At 53.9% G+C, this 17,825-nt stretch overlaps 1 protein-coding gene across 4 annotated transcripts in view; it reads right to left on the minus strand.

The window, feature by feature from the left end:
• The window catches only part of TMCO4 (transmembrane and coiled-coil domains 4), a 90,929-nt gene that overhangs the window by 58,894 nt on the left and 14,210 nt on the right, over positions 1-17,825 (minus strand). For 3 of the 4 annotated variants that reach the window (XM_012787680.3, XM_075994592.1, XM_075994596.1), the window contains 3 exons: positions 15,768-15,936; positions 9,322-9,496; positions 8,534-8,561 (listed from right to left, as the gene is read on the minus strand). In XM_012787680.3, coding sequence (XP_012643134.2) covers positions 8,534-8,561; positions 9,322-9,496; positions 15,768-15,928 — 364 coding nt within the window. In that variant the 5' untranslated portion in view covers positions 15,929-15,936. The remainder of the gene's footprint in view (positions 1-8,533; positions 8,562-9,321; positions 9,497-15,767; positions 15,937-17,825) is intronic. The other variant, XM_075994593.1, reaches the window with a different exon arrangement.

The following is a 17,825-nucleotide window of genomic DNA, read 5'->3' on the forward strand; positions in this document are numbered from 1 at the left end:
AGGACCGAGGCGGGAGAAGCTCTGGTCTCCTGAGGTCCTTTCCAGCTCAGAGATCTAAGGGGCAGCCTCAGGGTGCCTGCCCCACCTCACAGGGAGGAACCTGCAAAAGTCCAAGGTCAAATGGACTTGAAACAGCCCGACAGTGACAGGGTGACGTGGAGTCTTGAGACTCATGAGGGGATGGTGGTTTTTAAACTTTAGTGAACATAAAGGGCACAGGGGACTCACGGAAATCCAGGCTCCCCGGCCCCCAGGCCCGAGGTCTGACGTGGAGCGCAGGACTCTGTGCTTTGGACGAGCACCCGGGGATTCTAAAGCAGGGGTTCCTGTTCTAAGAGGCAGAGCAGTGGGGTCCCCTCCTGCAAGCGAGCTCCGCCCATCTGACATGGTCCACATGCACGCATGCCCAGAGACAGCAGGGTGGTCGGCACAGCCCGCCGGGGACCTGTGCAGGGAGGGGGAACCAGCATCCACGCCTGCTCCTAAATGCCAGGCGTCACGTGACGCCTGGCATTCGTGACTGCTAATCCTCCCAGTGGTTCTAGGAGGCTGTCATTATGATGCCCCATGTTGCAAATGAGGGCAGAGCAGGCACAGAGAGGTTAAGAAACTTTCTCAAAGTCACACAGCTGAGAGAGTGCTGGAGCTTGGATTATAATCCAGAATTACCTGATGCCAACATTTCTGCTCATCCCCCTGCGGCTGTCTTGCAAAGGCAGCTCTGCTGTTCTGGAGTGAGCCTGGGGTTCTAGGACAACCCCACGTGGCCAGCTGTGAATCCCACCTTCCATGCACATGGGGTATGTACACAATTCCAGGGATAGCCCTAGGCTATGGGCCACAGGAGCACCCCAAAAAGACAATGCACCTGGGAGACCAGTTCTCTGGAAAGTCGGGGGACTGGGGAGGGTGACCCAGGGATCTTGGCTCTGCCACCAGGGGGCAGGGGTGTGCCAGCCACCCAGAACTGCTGGACAGCCCTGTGCCCACCTGGCCACACAACCACACGCTGTGGGAGGTCTCAGAGCCCTAGGGGTCCCCCTGGTTTAGGAAGAGCAAGAAGCACGTCCTAAGCCCGCCTGTGTGTTCATGACAGCCAGGGCCAGAATCCACATTCCTGGGCTCCTCCCTGTACCAGCACCTCGCAATACAGAAGCTACTGGGCCTTGTATGAAACCTCATTATCCAACACTGCCTCACCCAGGGAGCTTGGCACTGAATGCCAGTTGCACCCCAGTTTGTGATAACAACCCCAACCCTCCCTACATTCCCAATGTCCCCTCTCCAGGGGGGAGCAGTAGAGCCTCCTGTTGTAAGGCGCTGAGCCAGCCTGTCCTCAGCAACAGCCCCCGCTCTGAGGACGGGAGCAGGGGTGGTGGGCCTGGAGTTGACCTTGTACCTTCGGGAGGAACTCATAGTCAACCCCTGCCCTTTGGGGGCTGCACTCCAGACCAAAGGAAAGCAACCCAGAGGCAGAAATGTCAGCCTTTGTCATACACGCTAGTCTCACTACCTGTTAGCTGAATGGCTTCAGGACAGTCTCTTAACCTCCCTGAGCCTCAGTTTCTTCATCTGTAAAAGGGGAATAAGAACCCCTTTTCAATCTGGCTTTGCGGAGCTGCAATAAGAGGATGCACGTGGGGAGTCTGGCCAGCGCCCAGGACACGTGGCAAATGTCATCTTTTTTCCATCCTCTCTGGGAAGCCATGCTCTGCGCCAGGGCTGCCCGCCAAGTGCCAGGGCAGGGGCTCTCTGTCCCTCTTCTCCCTGGGCCCGAGGCCACACCTCACAGGTCACACTCACACAACTGCTTGCCCCACCCACTGCATGACCATCCTCGAGTTACCAACTTTTCTAATGACACATTCTTTCTAGAATACTTATTATTGATCCCCATTTTTATCCAAAGTGAATTATTCTCATATAAAGAAGAAACTGCCCCAGGTTCCAGCCCCATGCCACCCTGCCCACTGCTGGGCCCCGGGTTAGGCTCCTTTGCATGCCAGGGCCAGACCCTCCTCCAGCTCCACCTGCATGCAAGACCAGCAAGGTCACTGCTCCTGTGGCTCCTGCCTGGGGGGGGGCACCCGCCCTCTTAAGGTCAGCCGTGGGGTGGGGGCTTTGTCTCCGCGTGGGAAGCAGAACAGCAGTTAAAAGTGGCCTCAAATCCTGACACCTCACTCTCCAGCTATGTGGCCATCGCAGGTCATGCCATCCTCTGAGCCAGTTTCCTCTGCTGTAAAATGGGGACAGTGATAGCCTCTGCCTCCTAGGGTCACTGTGGGGCTTAAAAGAATTAGTACCTATAAAGAAAGCACTTAGCTCAGAGCCAGGCAGTCAGTAGGTACTCAGTGAACATCAGCTGTTAGAATTATTCCCAGGGCCTCGCACGGGCTGGGCACACAGAGCGGGTACTTAGTCCTTATTTGCAGAGGAATGAACCAGGCTGTTTGGATCCCGACTATCAACTGTATGAATCTCAGGGACGCTGCTGGAAAACCTGGCGACCAGGTGACACCGTTTGCATTTCACCACGACCCAAGACTAACGTCTCAAGCCTTTCTGATCCATCAGGGAGGCTTGCAACCCGGCAATAAATGCCAGGTAAGAAAGCAGAGCCAAGTTCACCACAGTGCACGTGCGAGCCCTGGCACGTGGCCTAGACTCGATCCCGCCTTGGGATTCAGAGTGCAGAGGGCAGAAACCGTGACTTGGTTTACAGAGTTCGCAGCGAGATGCACTCTGCCCTAAGTGGAATTTTGAAACTAACTTTGAAATGTAACCCTGGGCTACTCACATAACCTCCAGAGCCTTCGTTTCTCCCCTGAAAGCACCCGCCTGCCCAGTAGACCTGAGATGACATACCGTGCAGTCACTCACAACCTACGTACGGGGTCAATGGAGCAACCGGATAACTTACGAAGATTACTAAATGCAAACAAACTGGTCCCACCTGAGAATGGCCACGTTTTCAGTTTTTCCTCCTCGAGGATATTTGGCAATGGCTGGAGACATTTTTGGGCCACCACAACTCCAGAAATGCTACTGGCATCTGCTAGGTAGAGGCCAGGGAAGTGGCTAAACATCCTACAGGGCACGAGACAGACCCCATGATAAAGAAACATCCGGCCCCAAACAGCAGCGCCGAGGTTGAGAAACCCTCACTAGGCGTTATCAGCTCAGATTCAGTTTAACCTTCATCACATAAAAGCCTTATTTTTTTCCGGTTGTGTGGGCAAGCACTACGTGGGTTGCTACGAGATGAGAAGAAAATGGTTAGCACACTCTAAAAATTCCACCCAGCTGCCAATATGGCATCGTTTTGTGACTCAGATCCCAAAACTGTCAGTAAAGGTCAACCTTCCAGGAAGTTCTGAGAAATGCAGCTTTTCATGTTGATTTCCCGGGCTGATTCCATGACTAATCGCCCGCCTCCCACCCAGGGAGAAATCCCGAAGCACCGAGAGCTGCCTCCTCCGCAGGAGCCCCATCCCACAGGTCTCTGTAGAAGGACTCAGGGAGCCACCCTGCTCAGCAGCCGAGCTCAAGCTCGTTCTCTAGAGAAAGGCCGCCCACCCAGCCTGCTCCCCTCCCTCCCTCCAACAAATACCAAACGCCCACAGTGTGTCCGTCTCTGTTGCTGGGATACCATGGTAAACAGGCCAGACAAGGGCACTGGCCTCCTCCGAGCAAGAGCTTTGACCGTGTACTCAGAACCCAGGACAGTTTAAAATTTTTATTTCTAAAAAATTTTTTAATGGAGCATCTAGCTCTTGTCCCTCATTTGTACGTGAAATTGCAGTTCAGAGAGGTGAAATGACTAGATTAAGGTCACATGCCAGAGAGTCTCAGAGATAAGATGAGAATCTAAGTTTCCTGATTCCGGGGTTTTCCCATTCCTTTTTTTTGAGACAAGAGTCTCACTCTGTTGCCTGGGCTAGAGTGCCGTGGCATCAGCCTCGCTCACAGCAACCTCAAACTCCTGGGCTGAAGCAATCCTCCTGCCTCAGCCATCCGAGTAGGTGGGACCACAGGCGTGCGCCACCATGCCCGGCTAATTTTTTCTATATATATTAGTTGGCCAATTAATTTCTTTCTATTTTTAGTAGAGACAGGGTCTCGCTCTTGCTCAGGCTGGTTTCGAACTCCTGATCTTGAGCGATACTCCTGCCTTGGCCTCCCAGAGTGCTAGGATTTCAGGCGTGAGCCACTGCGCCCAGCCCGGGGTTTTCCCATTTCACCACGACCCACCGTCACCCCAGCAGCTGTGCCCTGCACACGACTGGCTCACGTGATCCTCACTGCCACGCTAAAGGTAAAGACTACTGTTACTCCCACTGGACACCTGAGGAAACCGAGGCACAGAGATGTGCAGTAACTCGCCAAGGTGGAGCTTGGATTATAACATCCAGGCAGGCTGACCCCCACCCCCCAAATGTTTCTCATTCTCGGTCCCTGATTATTTCTTAGAAGGGTCAGAGAGGTCAGAGGTCAGACATGGCAACTGTCAGCAAGCCTCTTTCTAGGCCTCAGTTTCCCCATCTATGTGATGAGAGGGAGGTCTAGGCAATCTGAGGATCCCTTGACCTCGGGGACCTTTCAAGCTCTGGCACCTGTTCCCACGGGGTTCCAGTGTGGCACTCATGCCGCTCCTGTTCTTAGCTGTTGGCGCCTGCTGGCACCCCGGGTGTTACCGGAGACTGGTAGCATTCAGACAGGAGGTATTACTATGTTCCTGCAGGGACTCTATTCCTCAACCCTTGTGGGTAAAGCCTGCTAAAGTCTGGTTAACAGCACTTGTTTTAGTATCCACGCACCGGCTGAGTGTTTAGAGTATCTGCCACTCACCGGCTTGGGCAAGTGACTCCACCGCCCTGAGCCTTAGTCTGCCCATCTGTGAGAGCGGGTGTGCCCACGTTAAAGGGCGGCTGCGAGGACGAAATGAGACAATGATTGACAGGGGCCAGGTGAGGTCACCTGCACCTAATGGGCGCTTCATAAGTGGTGCTTATTCTCAATAGAAGTTTAAAAGGCAATGCGGGTTTAGATGTTGCCTAGGACAATGTCCCCGGGAGGGCATGAAGCACCAGGCAACGACAGGCCACTTCAAGCACCAGGCATCAGACAGGCCACTTTAAACCCGCTCAGCTGCTCTGCGAGAGCCAGCCCCAAGGTTACTCACAGCAGGCAGGGTAAGGTGAGGTGTCCTGGTGCCCAGGGGTGCTCAGGACAGTCTGCGGTTTGCAGGAGGTGGCGGGGTGGGTCGGGAAGAGGTGGCAGGATGCACATGACTCCCCAGGTGAGGAAAGAGAGAGTCAGGTAGATTTGGGGCCAAGGCGGCTTCTCCTTCTACTAAGTGAAGAGGCAATGGGAGGAAGCGCTGGCCCAGGAGGCCGGAGACCTGGTTCTGACTCCCAGTCTACCTGCGCCACTGCGTGTCCCCAGGGAAGCCCCCTCCCCTCTCTGGGCCCCGATCTCTCCACCTGTGAAAGTGAGAGGATCGCCGAGTTGACCTTGACATGTGGTCTCAGGTCTGCACGATGGGAGCGACAGCCTTGGCCACTTCACTGGGGGAAGGTGGCTGACCACACCTGGCACACAGGGAGTACTCAGGAAGTGGCGGCTTTGCGTTTCGACGGTGACAGTGTTAGAGTCTACGTGCTGGGGTGCTGCCCCACTCCCTGCAACTCGAGCCTCAGACCACGCGGCAAACCCAGCCTCTCTGTCCGGGAGAGTCCAGGAGGGTCAGATATTATTCTTCTTCCTTTTTTATTATTCTTCCTGTTAAAGTGATACGATCACTCTTTAATGAAATACGTGACAACTCCTGAGAACACACAGCCCCTGACAATGCAGCCTCGGGCGTGCAGGCAGGAAGTGCTCCCAACTCGCAGTCTGATGACTGAGGGGCGTTCTCAGGCCAACCCCACCACGCTCTCGCGGACCGTGTGGCTTCTCTGCTACAGAGCAGAATGGCCGAACGCCGTTCCTGCCTGAGAGCAGAGGCTGCCCAAGCCACCCCTCGAGGTGCCACTCGGCTCTATGATATGGAGTTAAAAGGTTTTGTTTGGATAGAGTTGGCCCAGAAATATTGTTTGGGGGCTGAGCCTTCTAGCAGCCTCCTTAGACGATAAAGTACACGGGGGTCCCTGGGTTCTTGCCAACGTGCAGACCCGGACTCAGTGCGCCTGGGGGGCCCGAGACGCTGCATTTCTCATAGCAGGGACACTGACACTGCTGGGTCCACGGAGCACTCGAGGAGTAGTAAGATCTTAGAGGACAAAACAGTGACGAAAATTTATTATTCTCATAACACAAGTCCCAAGGTAGGGGGACCTACTGGCTGCCACCCGGAAGACACTGACTGCACTAAACAAACGTGTACTAGCAAGCAAGCACACGACACGGTTCACACGACCTGCTGCATGGACTTGAGGGGGTCGCAGCTCCCTACTCTCTTGGGTTCTCTGACCACCAGCTGCTATAAAACGGTCATTGGAGATAAACGCCAGAATTCCTGAGACAGGACCCCGACCCCTTTGCAGCTGGCACCAGCAACCAGGGCTCCAGAAGCCACCTGAGTCCCCTCTTGCCCCCATGCCCTCTCTCTGGCCTGTCACGATTCTGGGGTTTCGTCCCTCAGATGACTGCTGGAGCAGCCTCCCCCTATTGCCCCCGCCGAGGCTGTGCCTGCCAGGTGAAATGCGTCCTGCCCCCCTCCCCAGCGCGGCCTGCCCACACTGCCCACCTGCCCCAGCCCTGCCCGCCGTGCCGCTGCCCGCTGGCCTTCCTGGGGGCTCTCTCCTGCCTACGCTCCTGCTCTTGGAATTCTGCTCTTCCTCCTCCTCCTCGAGCTGGCAGGGTTCCAGCGGGGAGACAGCACAAGTCCCCCTGTTTCAGGGTCTGGCGGCTATTGGAGATTCATTTTCAATTTGGTACTCCCTCTCTCGGCTTGCCATCAGAGCAAACACCAGAGATTCTTGTGCCAAAACGTCTCCCCAGTTCAGAGGATAAAAGAAGCCACATACATACGCGACGACAGGGGAGCCCAGGCGGAGAGGAGGTGGTGGGAAGAAGTCGGATGGTAGCTGCACCCAGGGAGAACACCCCGGGCTGGTATGGCGGGTTGAGTGGCGGCCCCTGTCAGTGTCCCGAACCTACGCGTGTGACCTTACTTAGAGAGAGGGTCTTTGCAGATACCATGAAGTTACAGGTCTGGAGATGAGACTGCCCTGTACGAAGTGTCCTTGTAAGAGAGACACGGAGGAGCGGGAAGGGAGGAGGAGAAGGCCGTGGAAGACGAAGGCAGACACTGAAGCCACGCAGCCACGAGCCCAGGTATGCCTGGGGCCATCGGAAGCTGAAAGAGGCAGAGAGGATTCTGTCCTGCCAGCTTCAGAGGGAGCGTGACCCTGCCGATGCCTGGATTTCAGACTTCTGGCCAATAGAGCAGTGAGGGAACAAAGTTCTTGTTGTTTCAAGCCACCCGGTTTCTGTTCATTTGTCACAGCAGCCCTAGGAAACTAACGCAGGTGGAATCCCACACTGCCACTTCCTGAGCACTTCCTTGGGTAAACTGCTTAACCTCTCTGAGCAGACTTCCTTATGCATCAAACGGGGCCATAAGCTCTATCTCGGTTCGTTCAGTGGGCATTTACTGGGTGTGTGTGATGCGCCAGGCACTGAGTCAGGGCTGGGGACTGAACTGAATCAGACACAGGCCCCGCCCGGGGGCAGCCTGTGGTCTGGAGGGCAAGCCCGTGGATCAGAGCATCACGTGAGGAGGTGAACAGCCATGACCATGGTCGGCAGGGCCCCGGGCGTGTGCAGGTCAGGAACCAGGAAGGCCTCCCCTGGGAAGTGCCACCTGCGTGGAGGGATGAAGGAAAAGCAGAAAGCAGGAGGGCAGAGAGGGGCAGGAAGAGCGTTGCAGCGGGGGAAGGGCGTGTACAAAGACGCAGCAGTGCAGGAAGCATGCGTGTCGGGGAGCCGCCAGGAGGCCGGCTGGCTCGGGCCACACTGCAGGGGGCGGCCGTGTTGAGAGACGAGGCAAAGGGGGCAGGGGCTAGCCCACTAGGGCCTCAAGAGGGCCAGCCTTTCCCCTAGTGCGGGGGGAGCCACTGGCAGGCGATCAGCAGGTGGTGTGGTCACATGGGCCTTCGGAAAGACCATCCGAGCTGCGGCGGGGGCGGGGGGACCAGTGAGCAGACCCTGCCGTCATCCAGGAGGGGTGGCGGTGGCTCAGACCAGGGGGTGGGTGGCGGTGGGGAGGGGGCCAGATTCAAGAGCTACCTAGGAGGTACGACCGCAGGCCGGCCGTGGGGGACAGCAAGACGGGCACTGAGAAGGACCCCACAGTCTTGGCAGGAACGGAGGGCTCCCAGCTCCCCCGTGATACTGGGCTCTCTGTCCTTCCTTGTGCCAAGGAGGCCGTGGGGAACCTGGCCCCAGGTGCCAGCACCTATCGCTGGCTTCCCTGGCTAGGGGTGAAGACGGACACCCACAATTTGCACAGCTTAGAAAATCAACTTACCATCCTTGAGGGAGAAGGTCAGCAGGTCCTGCAGGGAAAGGCACTGGAGTCAGTGACAAGGTGACATGCAGTCAGCCTGCGCATTTGACAAATATTTACTGACTCCTGCCACGGAGAACAAGACAGACACAAAGCCTCTGCCCTGGATCCTAGTGGCAAGCCAGATGATAAACTAGTAGCAGATAAGGAAAGAAATACGGAGAACTCCAGGCAGTGAGACTAAGGAGGGAAGGGGCTGTTTTATATCGATGCACTTGCCCCCTCGACAGCCCGTGCCACAGCTTCTGTGTGCCCTAACTGCACACACAGCGGGCGAGTGACATGCTCAAGGGCACATGGCAGAGCCGCTGCTCTGTAAAGAGGCACCGCAGCTTGGGGGAACGTGGGCTCTGGCGCCAGACCACCAAGGTTCAAGGCCTGGTTTGGCCATTTGTCAGCTGTGTGACGTTGGGTAAATTGCTTAACCTCTCTGTGCCTCAGTTTTCACAACTACAAAATGGGGATAATCCTACTACCTACCTCATAATAGTTGTTTGAGAGTTACACGAGTTGATTTTTGTAAAGGTACTAGCACATAATAAACACTACCAGAGTAGCATTAAGTCGATACTAAATATTCAACAAGGATAATGCAACATCAGCTCTGATCATTTCATAAAGTGATATTACGAGGACATATTTTATCTTTCAACCACTTCGCCCCTATGGGAAGGAATTTTCAGACGGTCTCTGAAAGACAACGCTCTGTTCCACTGTGCCTGGCAGCTGCCGCCAGGTGTTGGGTGTACCTGAGTGATCACCAGCGAGTCGTCCTTCAGGATGGGGTCCTTCAACAAGATCTGGGCGAACACGTCTGCTCCTTCGCCTCCCAGGCCGCCGGCAAAAGCAGTCATGGTTGGCAAGACGGCCTCGGACAACTGCAGCCACTGCACCAGGCCGCCCACGAACTCTGCGCAGAAGGAGCTGAAAGGCAGACGGGGCTTAGATGCCAGAGGGCCTGGGACTCGGCCTCACAAGGCCGTTGGGAAGTGCAGGTCAGCTGTAGCCGTGGGTGTGAATGGCCAGCGCACGCACACACGTGCACACACATACACACATGCACACACACGCATGTGCACACACATGCACGCACACACGCACAGAACTTAGCAACTGTGATCCTAATTTTAGCTGAAGTGGATTTTACTAATAGCTTCTTCTCCCACCAAAACTTTTACCAAAAATGCTGACAAACCGGAGGGATGCGGGCAGCGGCAGTTGGCCGTGCTGGGGGCTGAGGATCGAAGGGGAACAGGCTCGGTCTCAGGGTGGGGTGGAGACGCTCAGTAGCCGAATGGCCCCCGTGCCGTGTGGTGCTGTAGGACAGAGGCAGCATCCAGCCCTAAGCAGCCCAGACAAGGAGCCCCACGGCCACCGCGGAGGTGACAGCAGGGACTGGAAAAGGCTTCTCAGAGCAGGCGATCTGCTGCTCCTGGAAGTCACCCAGGACGTGCTTTCTGGAAAAAAGCTGGCTGCAGAATGGGCAAAGTGAAGAGGGAGGGTGCCCTGCCACCACGTGCTCTGCTACCGCGGGGCTCTGTCCACATGGGCATTTGGCTGGTGTCCTGCAGGAGTCCCCAGGGGGAGGCTGGATGGGGCCACTCTAGAGGAGAAGGCCCTGCGGGCTGGGACACAGAGACGGGGAGCCCACGGCATTCGGGGGACGCGGCAGAGTCCACATCAGATTTCTGACACAGGACCACCTCTGGGGCAGGTGTGAGCGGGGTGGCGGGGTGTGGAGCAGGGGAGTCAATTACGAGGTGATTATTCCAGTCCAGGCAAGAGGCTGACAGCCAGAGACCAGGGCTGCCTCCAAAATCAGAGTCCTAGCCTGCCTCGAGCCAGGCTGCCCTGGGACTCCAGCCTGGGTTCTGCACTCTACAGGGACTGTGACCAGATCGGGGTGGGCTCAGGCTTCCCAGGAACAAGTACAGCTCCCTAGAGCTGGGGGGACCTCAGGACCCCCTCCTGCCCCACCCCACCCTTGTACTGCACGGCCCACCCATCACGTTCCTTAGCGTGGCCACAAAGTGGAGAGGCCAGAGCCCAGGGCCCTTGACGGGAGCAGCGAAGAGCCGGGGTTTGAATCCTACGGTTGGATTCCCAGGAAGCTGCCCTGCAACGGAGAAGGTGAGGGCTCCCGGTGGGGGGGGGGGTGCTGAACACCGCGGGGGGTGGGGGGAGGAGGAAGCAGGCCTGGACAGAGGGGGCCATGGAGCCGTGGTGCAGTCTCAAGGGAGGCCTCAGCCCACCCTGCAAGAGTGGGTGGGGATGACCCCTCAGAGCTGCCCCAGTGGGTCAAGAGGGCCAGGCCTTCCTAGCCCCACATCAGCCAGTCACTGGATACAGGTACTCTGGGGTGGGGGCAGAACCTTGGGCATAGTGGCTCTCTTTAGCTAAGGTGGGTCCCAAAGGGGGATAGGCAGCTCGGGGCTGGGCTGGTGGCCCTCCCAGCTGCTGACGGTGAAAGTCTTTCATTCCTGAAGGGGGACCTGAGGGCACAGCACCTTGGGAAAGTACCTTGACCTCTCTGTGCCTCAGTGTTCCTATCTGCAAAATGGGTTCAAGAGACCAACTTCATAAAGTTGGTTAAGGATTAGACGAGGTGATATACATGAAGCACCCGAAGAGGACCCGGCATGTAGTACATGTTCAACTAATGTCAGCCATCACTTTTATGTGCAGGGTCACAAAGGGAGGCAGTTGGGGACAGGGTTAAGAGTCAGACTCTGGAGTCCAACCACCTGGGGGAGTCCCGGCTCTGCTGTGCCCTCACTTCACCTCTCTTAGCTTCAACTTCCTGTGAAGTAACATGTAGACCATTAACAGGGCCTGTCTCTAGCTTAATGGGGAAGATTAAATGACACAGTAACAGTGTCTGGCACTGTGACCACTTGATAAATGTCAATTACTGCTATTACAGCGGTCACCGTTTAGTCCACTACCCTGGGGTGGTGTGTGGGTGTGCGCCAGGGGGAGGAGACGGCTAAGTGGACTGAACATCACTTAGGGGTGAATCTATAAGCAGAAAGGACATAGGGCCAAGGGCAGCAGCATGGCCTGACCCTGCTGTCTAGGAAGACAGTCTTAGATGTAGAGAAGCGTCTCATAACAGAGTGCAAGGAGCACAGCCTCTGGTTCAAATCCCAGCTCTGCCACTAGCTGTGTGATCTTAGACAAGTTACTTCACCTCTCTGGGCCTCGGTTTATCTATAAAGCGGTAGAGATGATGAAACCTATTTCATAGGGTAAATGGAAGGATCAATTAAGTTAATATTTGTCATGTGCTTAGAACAATCCCTGGCACATATAAAGCACTATATATGTTTCTCTACATGGGCAAATAAATTAACAAATAAATATGTAAAGTGCCCGTGCAGCAATGTATCAAATAATGAGTAGCATTTTAGATTGGCAGGGCCTTGGGAATTGCTACTAACATGGCTGGTGGTCTCATTGAAACATAAAAATCAACAGCAATAGTGACAACATATAATCACAGAGCAGCTGTCTGGCAGCCCCGTGCCAAGTCTGTTATACACACTGAGTTGTTCAATTCTCACCATAACCCCACAAGGGACACAGGTACTGTTTTGCCCCCATTCTAGAGATAAGAAAACCCCGATCTAGAGAGTTAAGTGACAGCTCCCAGCTCAAACCTCCATCTCTGGGACCCCAGAGGCCATGCCTGCTCACTGCAGAGACGGCCCCTCTCCCGCAGCTGCATCCTGGAGCATTCGCCAGGCACTGGCCACTCATGGAACAAGGGCATCCAACGACCCCCTCCATCCTACCCCACCTTGCAGAAGGCACTCCTACGCTGCTCATTAAATATCTTTTGAAGGGTCTCGCAGCAGCTAAGGGGCAAAGCCTCACCTGGAATCCAGGCTTCCAGCCTCCCGGTGAGTGCAAAGCTCCTCCCATTCACCAGGGCTTAGCAAACTGCAGCTCACAGGCCAAACATGGCCTGCAGCCCGTGTTTGCAAATAAAGTTTTATTGGAACATGGCCACGTGCATTCCTTTACATAGTATCTATGGCTGCTCTGGGGCTACAACAGCAGAGCTGAGTAACTGAGACAGAGACCGCCCCGCCTGCATTCCCAAACTATCTGGCTCTTGGCAGAAGAAGTTTGCCGACCCTGCTCTACCCCATTAGTTTCTCCACGTTTAATAAATGGAATTAATTGAAGGAAACAACATCTTTAATGTTTAAAGCATGGATAAGAAATATTTCAGAGGATTGCTTTTATACCCCATGGGGACAAAAACTGCCAGAGTGTTTTCTAGAGATTGCTGAAACCAACAGCATACCTGACCTTTAGAAAGATTGAGATTTTTTAAAAGACGTGTGTTGTGTTTCAGAAGACGGATCACCCATGTGGAAACAACTGACATGCTGAATTGGAAATATTCAAGAAGGAACATCCCAAGGCAAATGTTTGTGGCCCGGCAACAGCAGCCCATGTTGGGAAGAACATGACATCATGGGGCTGTGGGGACACAGGACATGAACTCGCTGCCCCTTGTGCCCTCCTAGGTGGTGCCCTGCACAGGCCTGGCACATGGTACAGGCTCGTAAATACTCGTTTATGGAAACAAAGCACACGAAGCTCCTCTTTGGCTACGTGCTGGTTTATCAGGTGGGGTTCCATTATTGACAATTAATAACAACAGCCGTTTGGCAGTAGCTCTGTGCCAGCCTCTGCAGGGGCCATCGACAGGTGCCCTCCTTACAGCCGCCCTCTCTGATGGTGCTGCCAACAATGTCGGCCGTTTCTCTGACGCCGCAGTTCCCCAGCGGAACCCACTCCCCTAACGGAGACTGAAGATGGCAAGTGCCTTTATTCGTTATCAGGCACGTGACAGGATCTAGCCAGCGACACAAAGGGGAGGCTTCTGGGGGTATTCTGGGAAAGATCTCTCCCCTGATGAGAGACTGGAGAATTGCTGCTCCCCTCGTTTCTGACTTGGGCCTTGTCTTGAGAGGGTGTGATGCATGGAGCCGCAGCAGCTATTTTGTGATCAGGAGGAGGAAGGCCACTAGAACTGCTGAGAAGCCAACCCAAAGGCCTTTGAGGCACTGAATCAACCCTGGAACTATCTACCTCTGGATCTCTTGCTAATTGAAAAAAATAAATCTGTTGTCTAAATCTCTTTTGGTACCATGTTCTATTACTTGAAGCCCAAAATACGCCGACTAGTAGGAGTAAGGTCAATATTATCCTCATTCCCAGAGGAGGAAACTGGGCAAAGAAAGTAAGCCACAGAGTTAAGCAAGCAACTACTGCCATTATTTGAGAGCCTACTATGTGCTTTACCTACATCACCTCATTTGATTCTTGTAATCACCCTGTAGGTGGGTATTATGAGCCCCACTCTACAGAGGAAGAGACTGATGCTTCCCGAGGGACATTAAATAACCTGCCCAAGGGCACATGCAACTGGAAAGCGGCAGAGTTAGGATCTGAGCCCAGATCTGAGGCCAAAGCCTACAGAATGGCTCCCTGTGAACGAAGCAGCATTTATCCACCTCTTCTTTCCCAGAATCTTTCCTGAGTGTCACTGCTGCACTGAGCTGTGTGCGAGGCACTGGGGCTCAGAGGTCAACAAGGTGGCTTCTGCCCCAGGAGCTCAAACTGGAGGAGTGACGGGAATGGAAGCGTTCCAGTACAGTGTGGTGGCTGCAGTGACTGGTCACTGAGCATACAGGTGGAGTGACACCCTGGTCTACGGGACAGGCTAGGAAGGCTTCCCAGAGGTGACCCCATGGAGTTGAAAATGCTCAAGTGTTCAGTCGAGTGGAGAAACAAAGAAAAACAAAAACAAGGCCGGGCGCGGTGGTTCACGCCTGTAATCCTAGCACTTCTGGGAGGCTGAGGCTGGAGGATCCCTTGAGGCCAGGAGTTGGAGACCAGCCTGAGCAAAAGCAAGACCTTGTCTCTACAAAAAATAAAAAAAATTAGCTGGGCATGGTGGCATGCGCCTGTAGTTCCAATTACTCGGAAGGCAAGAGGATTGCTTGAGCCCAGGAGTTTGAGGCTGCAGTGAGCTATGATGACTCCACTGCACTCTAGCCCCGTGACAGAGTGAGACTGTATCAGAAAACAAAACAAACCAAAACCAAAACTAAAAACCCCAAACAGCTAAGACCCAAGGCATGAGGGAAGTTTATTCAAGGGGCACCAGTGAGCAGAAAGTGGGGGAGGGGAGTGTCTTAAGAACACTGAGGTGCAAGAACTTCTCATCACCTCCTGCCCCCCAACCTGTGTTCCCTGTGCTAATGACGGTATCTCTGTCCTGTGCTCTTCTCTCTACTTGAACCTCTGCAGCCACAGTCAGCTCCTGCCTCTGCCTCACCCCAACATTCAACCTGCTCCTGAGTCAACTCCATTCTCCCTGAGTGGAGTCTGTTCCAGATATGTCCTCCCTCCAGCCCTCGGTCACTGTCCCAGTTCCCTGGTCGACCCCATCAGCCTCCTACTGGCCTCCTCCTGCCTCCAAGCTCTCCCCCTAGAATCCCTGAAGGCCAGAGCCCCTAGTGTTAACAATTCTGCTATTCTGATTCCAAATATATCATTTTAAGAAACACACAGTAGATATCGGCAATGGCAGGCATTAGGTATAACGCTGTTATTGCACCTGTAACATCCTTTTGCTCTGACTACACCCTGTTTAAACCAGTCACGGCACTCACTCCTGCATGTGGCACTCACTCCCCTGTCCCTGCCCACTGCTACAATCAGCCACCTGGGTGCCCATACCTCGACATAAGCATCTTAAAGGCAGGAGCCAGGCCTGGCTCTGTTTCTTCCATGGGGCTCCTACAGTCAGCACACAGTAGGTACTCAACAAATCCATGTCGCATGAATGAATAAATACCTTATCTCCCTCCTAGACTGCATCCCACTTGAGGGGAGGGATGGCGCCTGTCTCATTCTCAATCACCCTCCATGTACTTCAAATTGCTCCTGACACACAGCAGGTGCTCAAACTATGGTTGACGACGGCACAAATGAATGAGTAACTGAATGAGGGGATGTCTTATGCCCCTACCAGACAGAGGGTTCCTTACAGGCAGGGACAGTGACTTGCTCCTCTTTGTACTGTGCCACAGTCCCTGGCAGGCTGCCTGGCTGTCCGTCATCGTCTCCCTGAGGAAGCATGACCTTCCCTCTGCGAGACAAAAGAACCCACCTGTGCTCGGCTTCTGGAAACAGCTGGGACAGGGAGATGCTGCAGAGGGCGGCATAGGCGAAGCGGTTGGCCTCTGTCAGCTCCCGGCCCGTGGGCGGGCGTGGCTCCTCCTCTGAGGCTGGCTTGGCCACCTGGGGCCGCTGACCCTGCCGTGTGGCCATTCCCAGCCCTGCAGAAAAAAAATCCCAGTGAGAAATGTTTCTGGGGTAGGCAAAGGTTACTTATATGGGACATAAAAATGATGAAACTATAAAAGATGAAGCAGGCTTCACTGCAATGAAGAACCTGTACTCATCACTTCCAAGAGAGTGAAAACACACAGCACAGACTGGGTGCGGGGGAGGTTTTCAACACGTGTATCCACAAAGGGTCCGTGCCCACAGCACATAAACAACTCCTGCAAATCCGTAAGAGAAAGTAAATGAAGCCAATGTTACAACGGGCAAAAGACTTGGATAGATTCTTCATAAAATACATCCCAATGGCCAACGAGCATTTGAAAAGGTGTCCAACATCATCGGTCATCAAGGAAATGGGAAATCCAACCCCGATGAGATGCTACCACTTGCCTATCAGAACGGGGAAAGCCGAGAAGATGGACAGTACCAAGTGCTGGCGGCGGATAAGCAGCAAACAGAACTTTCACACGCTACTCGCTTGTGGGAGCGTCAATCGGGACAACCATTTGGAAAGTAGTTTGACAGCATCCACTAACACTGACCATGTCCTCCCTGGGCCCCAGCCATCCCACTCCTGAGCCACGAAGGCCGTGTGTGCAAAGTCATGTCCGTGAACGCTCGTGACAGCGCATTCACGACAGTCCCAGACGGGAACAACCCACACGCCCGTCGCAGTAGACTGGATAAATGGTGTCACACTGATACCATGCAACATCACACAGCAATGAAGAAAGAATGGACTACAGCTAACCACAACAACGTGGACGCGTCTCGCGGGCAGAATGACAAGCAGGAAGCCATTCGCAAGAGAGTACAGACTGCAGAATTCCCTTTATAGGGAATGGAAGAAAAGGATGGTGACAGAAATCAGAAGAGAGGTTACCTGTGGGAGGGAGTACTGGGCCCAGAGTGACACCAGGGGGCTTCTGGGCAATGGAAATGTTCTCTACCTTGACCCGGGTGGTGGTTATACGAGAGTAACATATTTAAAAATCCACTGTGCACTTTGTGTGTGCTGTACCTCAATGGAAGGAAGGGAGGAAGAAGGAGGGACGGAGGGAGGTCTCCTTGTCCTCGGTCTCTCTCCTCCTTTCCTCCATTCTTTCCTTCCTTCTGTCAACAGAAAAAAGCCAAACCCTGTAAAATAATTTTAAAGAGATTTATTCTGAGCCAAATTTGAGGACCATGAGGCCTTGAGCAAGTGGACTTGCTGTGGCTGGGTTACAGTTCAGTTTTATACATTTTCAGAGAGACAGGGGTTACAGGCAAAGTCACAAATCAATACATGAGAGGCATACATTGGTTTGCCCCAAAAAGGTGGGACATCTCCAAGTGTGGACTTACAGGTTATAGGTAGGTGTAAAGATCCTTTGGCTGGCAACTGGCTGAGAGAGTTAGACTTTATCTAGAAGACCAGAAAGGATATGCTTATTTTAAGATAAGGGTGTGAGCACTCTGGGAGGTCCAGACAGGAGGATGTTTTTAAATTTACAATAGGCACCTGCTAGGATGCTTTAAGATATTTTAAATTTATGATAGGCATCTGCTAGGATGCTTGAGTTAAGACAGGGGCTTCTTATCTTTTAGGTGATGTTAATACCATACCAGAATCAGGTTGGGAAGTAAACACCGCTGCTTAGTGGGAATTTACCCTTTGTCAGCCTGACCCAGCTGGCCTCCTTAGGAAGGAGTTTTTAGCAAAAGAAAAAGATGAGAGTTCAGTCCTCACTTCCCAGGGGGAAGTGGAAGAGGAGGGTGAAGAGAAGCAGGGAGGAGAGGAGAGACAGGATAAGCCAAGCCAGGCATGGGGGACAGGGACAGCCCTGGGAGTGGCAGGAGGGCACAGAGAAGGCACAGATTCGACTGTGGGGCAGCCAGG

Source organism: Microcebus murinus, chromosome 2 (genome assembly GCF_040939455.1).
Source record: "Microcebus murinus isolate Inina chromosome 2, M.murinus_Inina_mat1.0, whole genome shotgun sequence".
NCBI lineage: Eukaryota > Metazoa > Chordata > Mammalia > Primates > Cheirogaleidae > Microcebus > Microcebus murinus.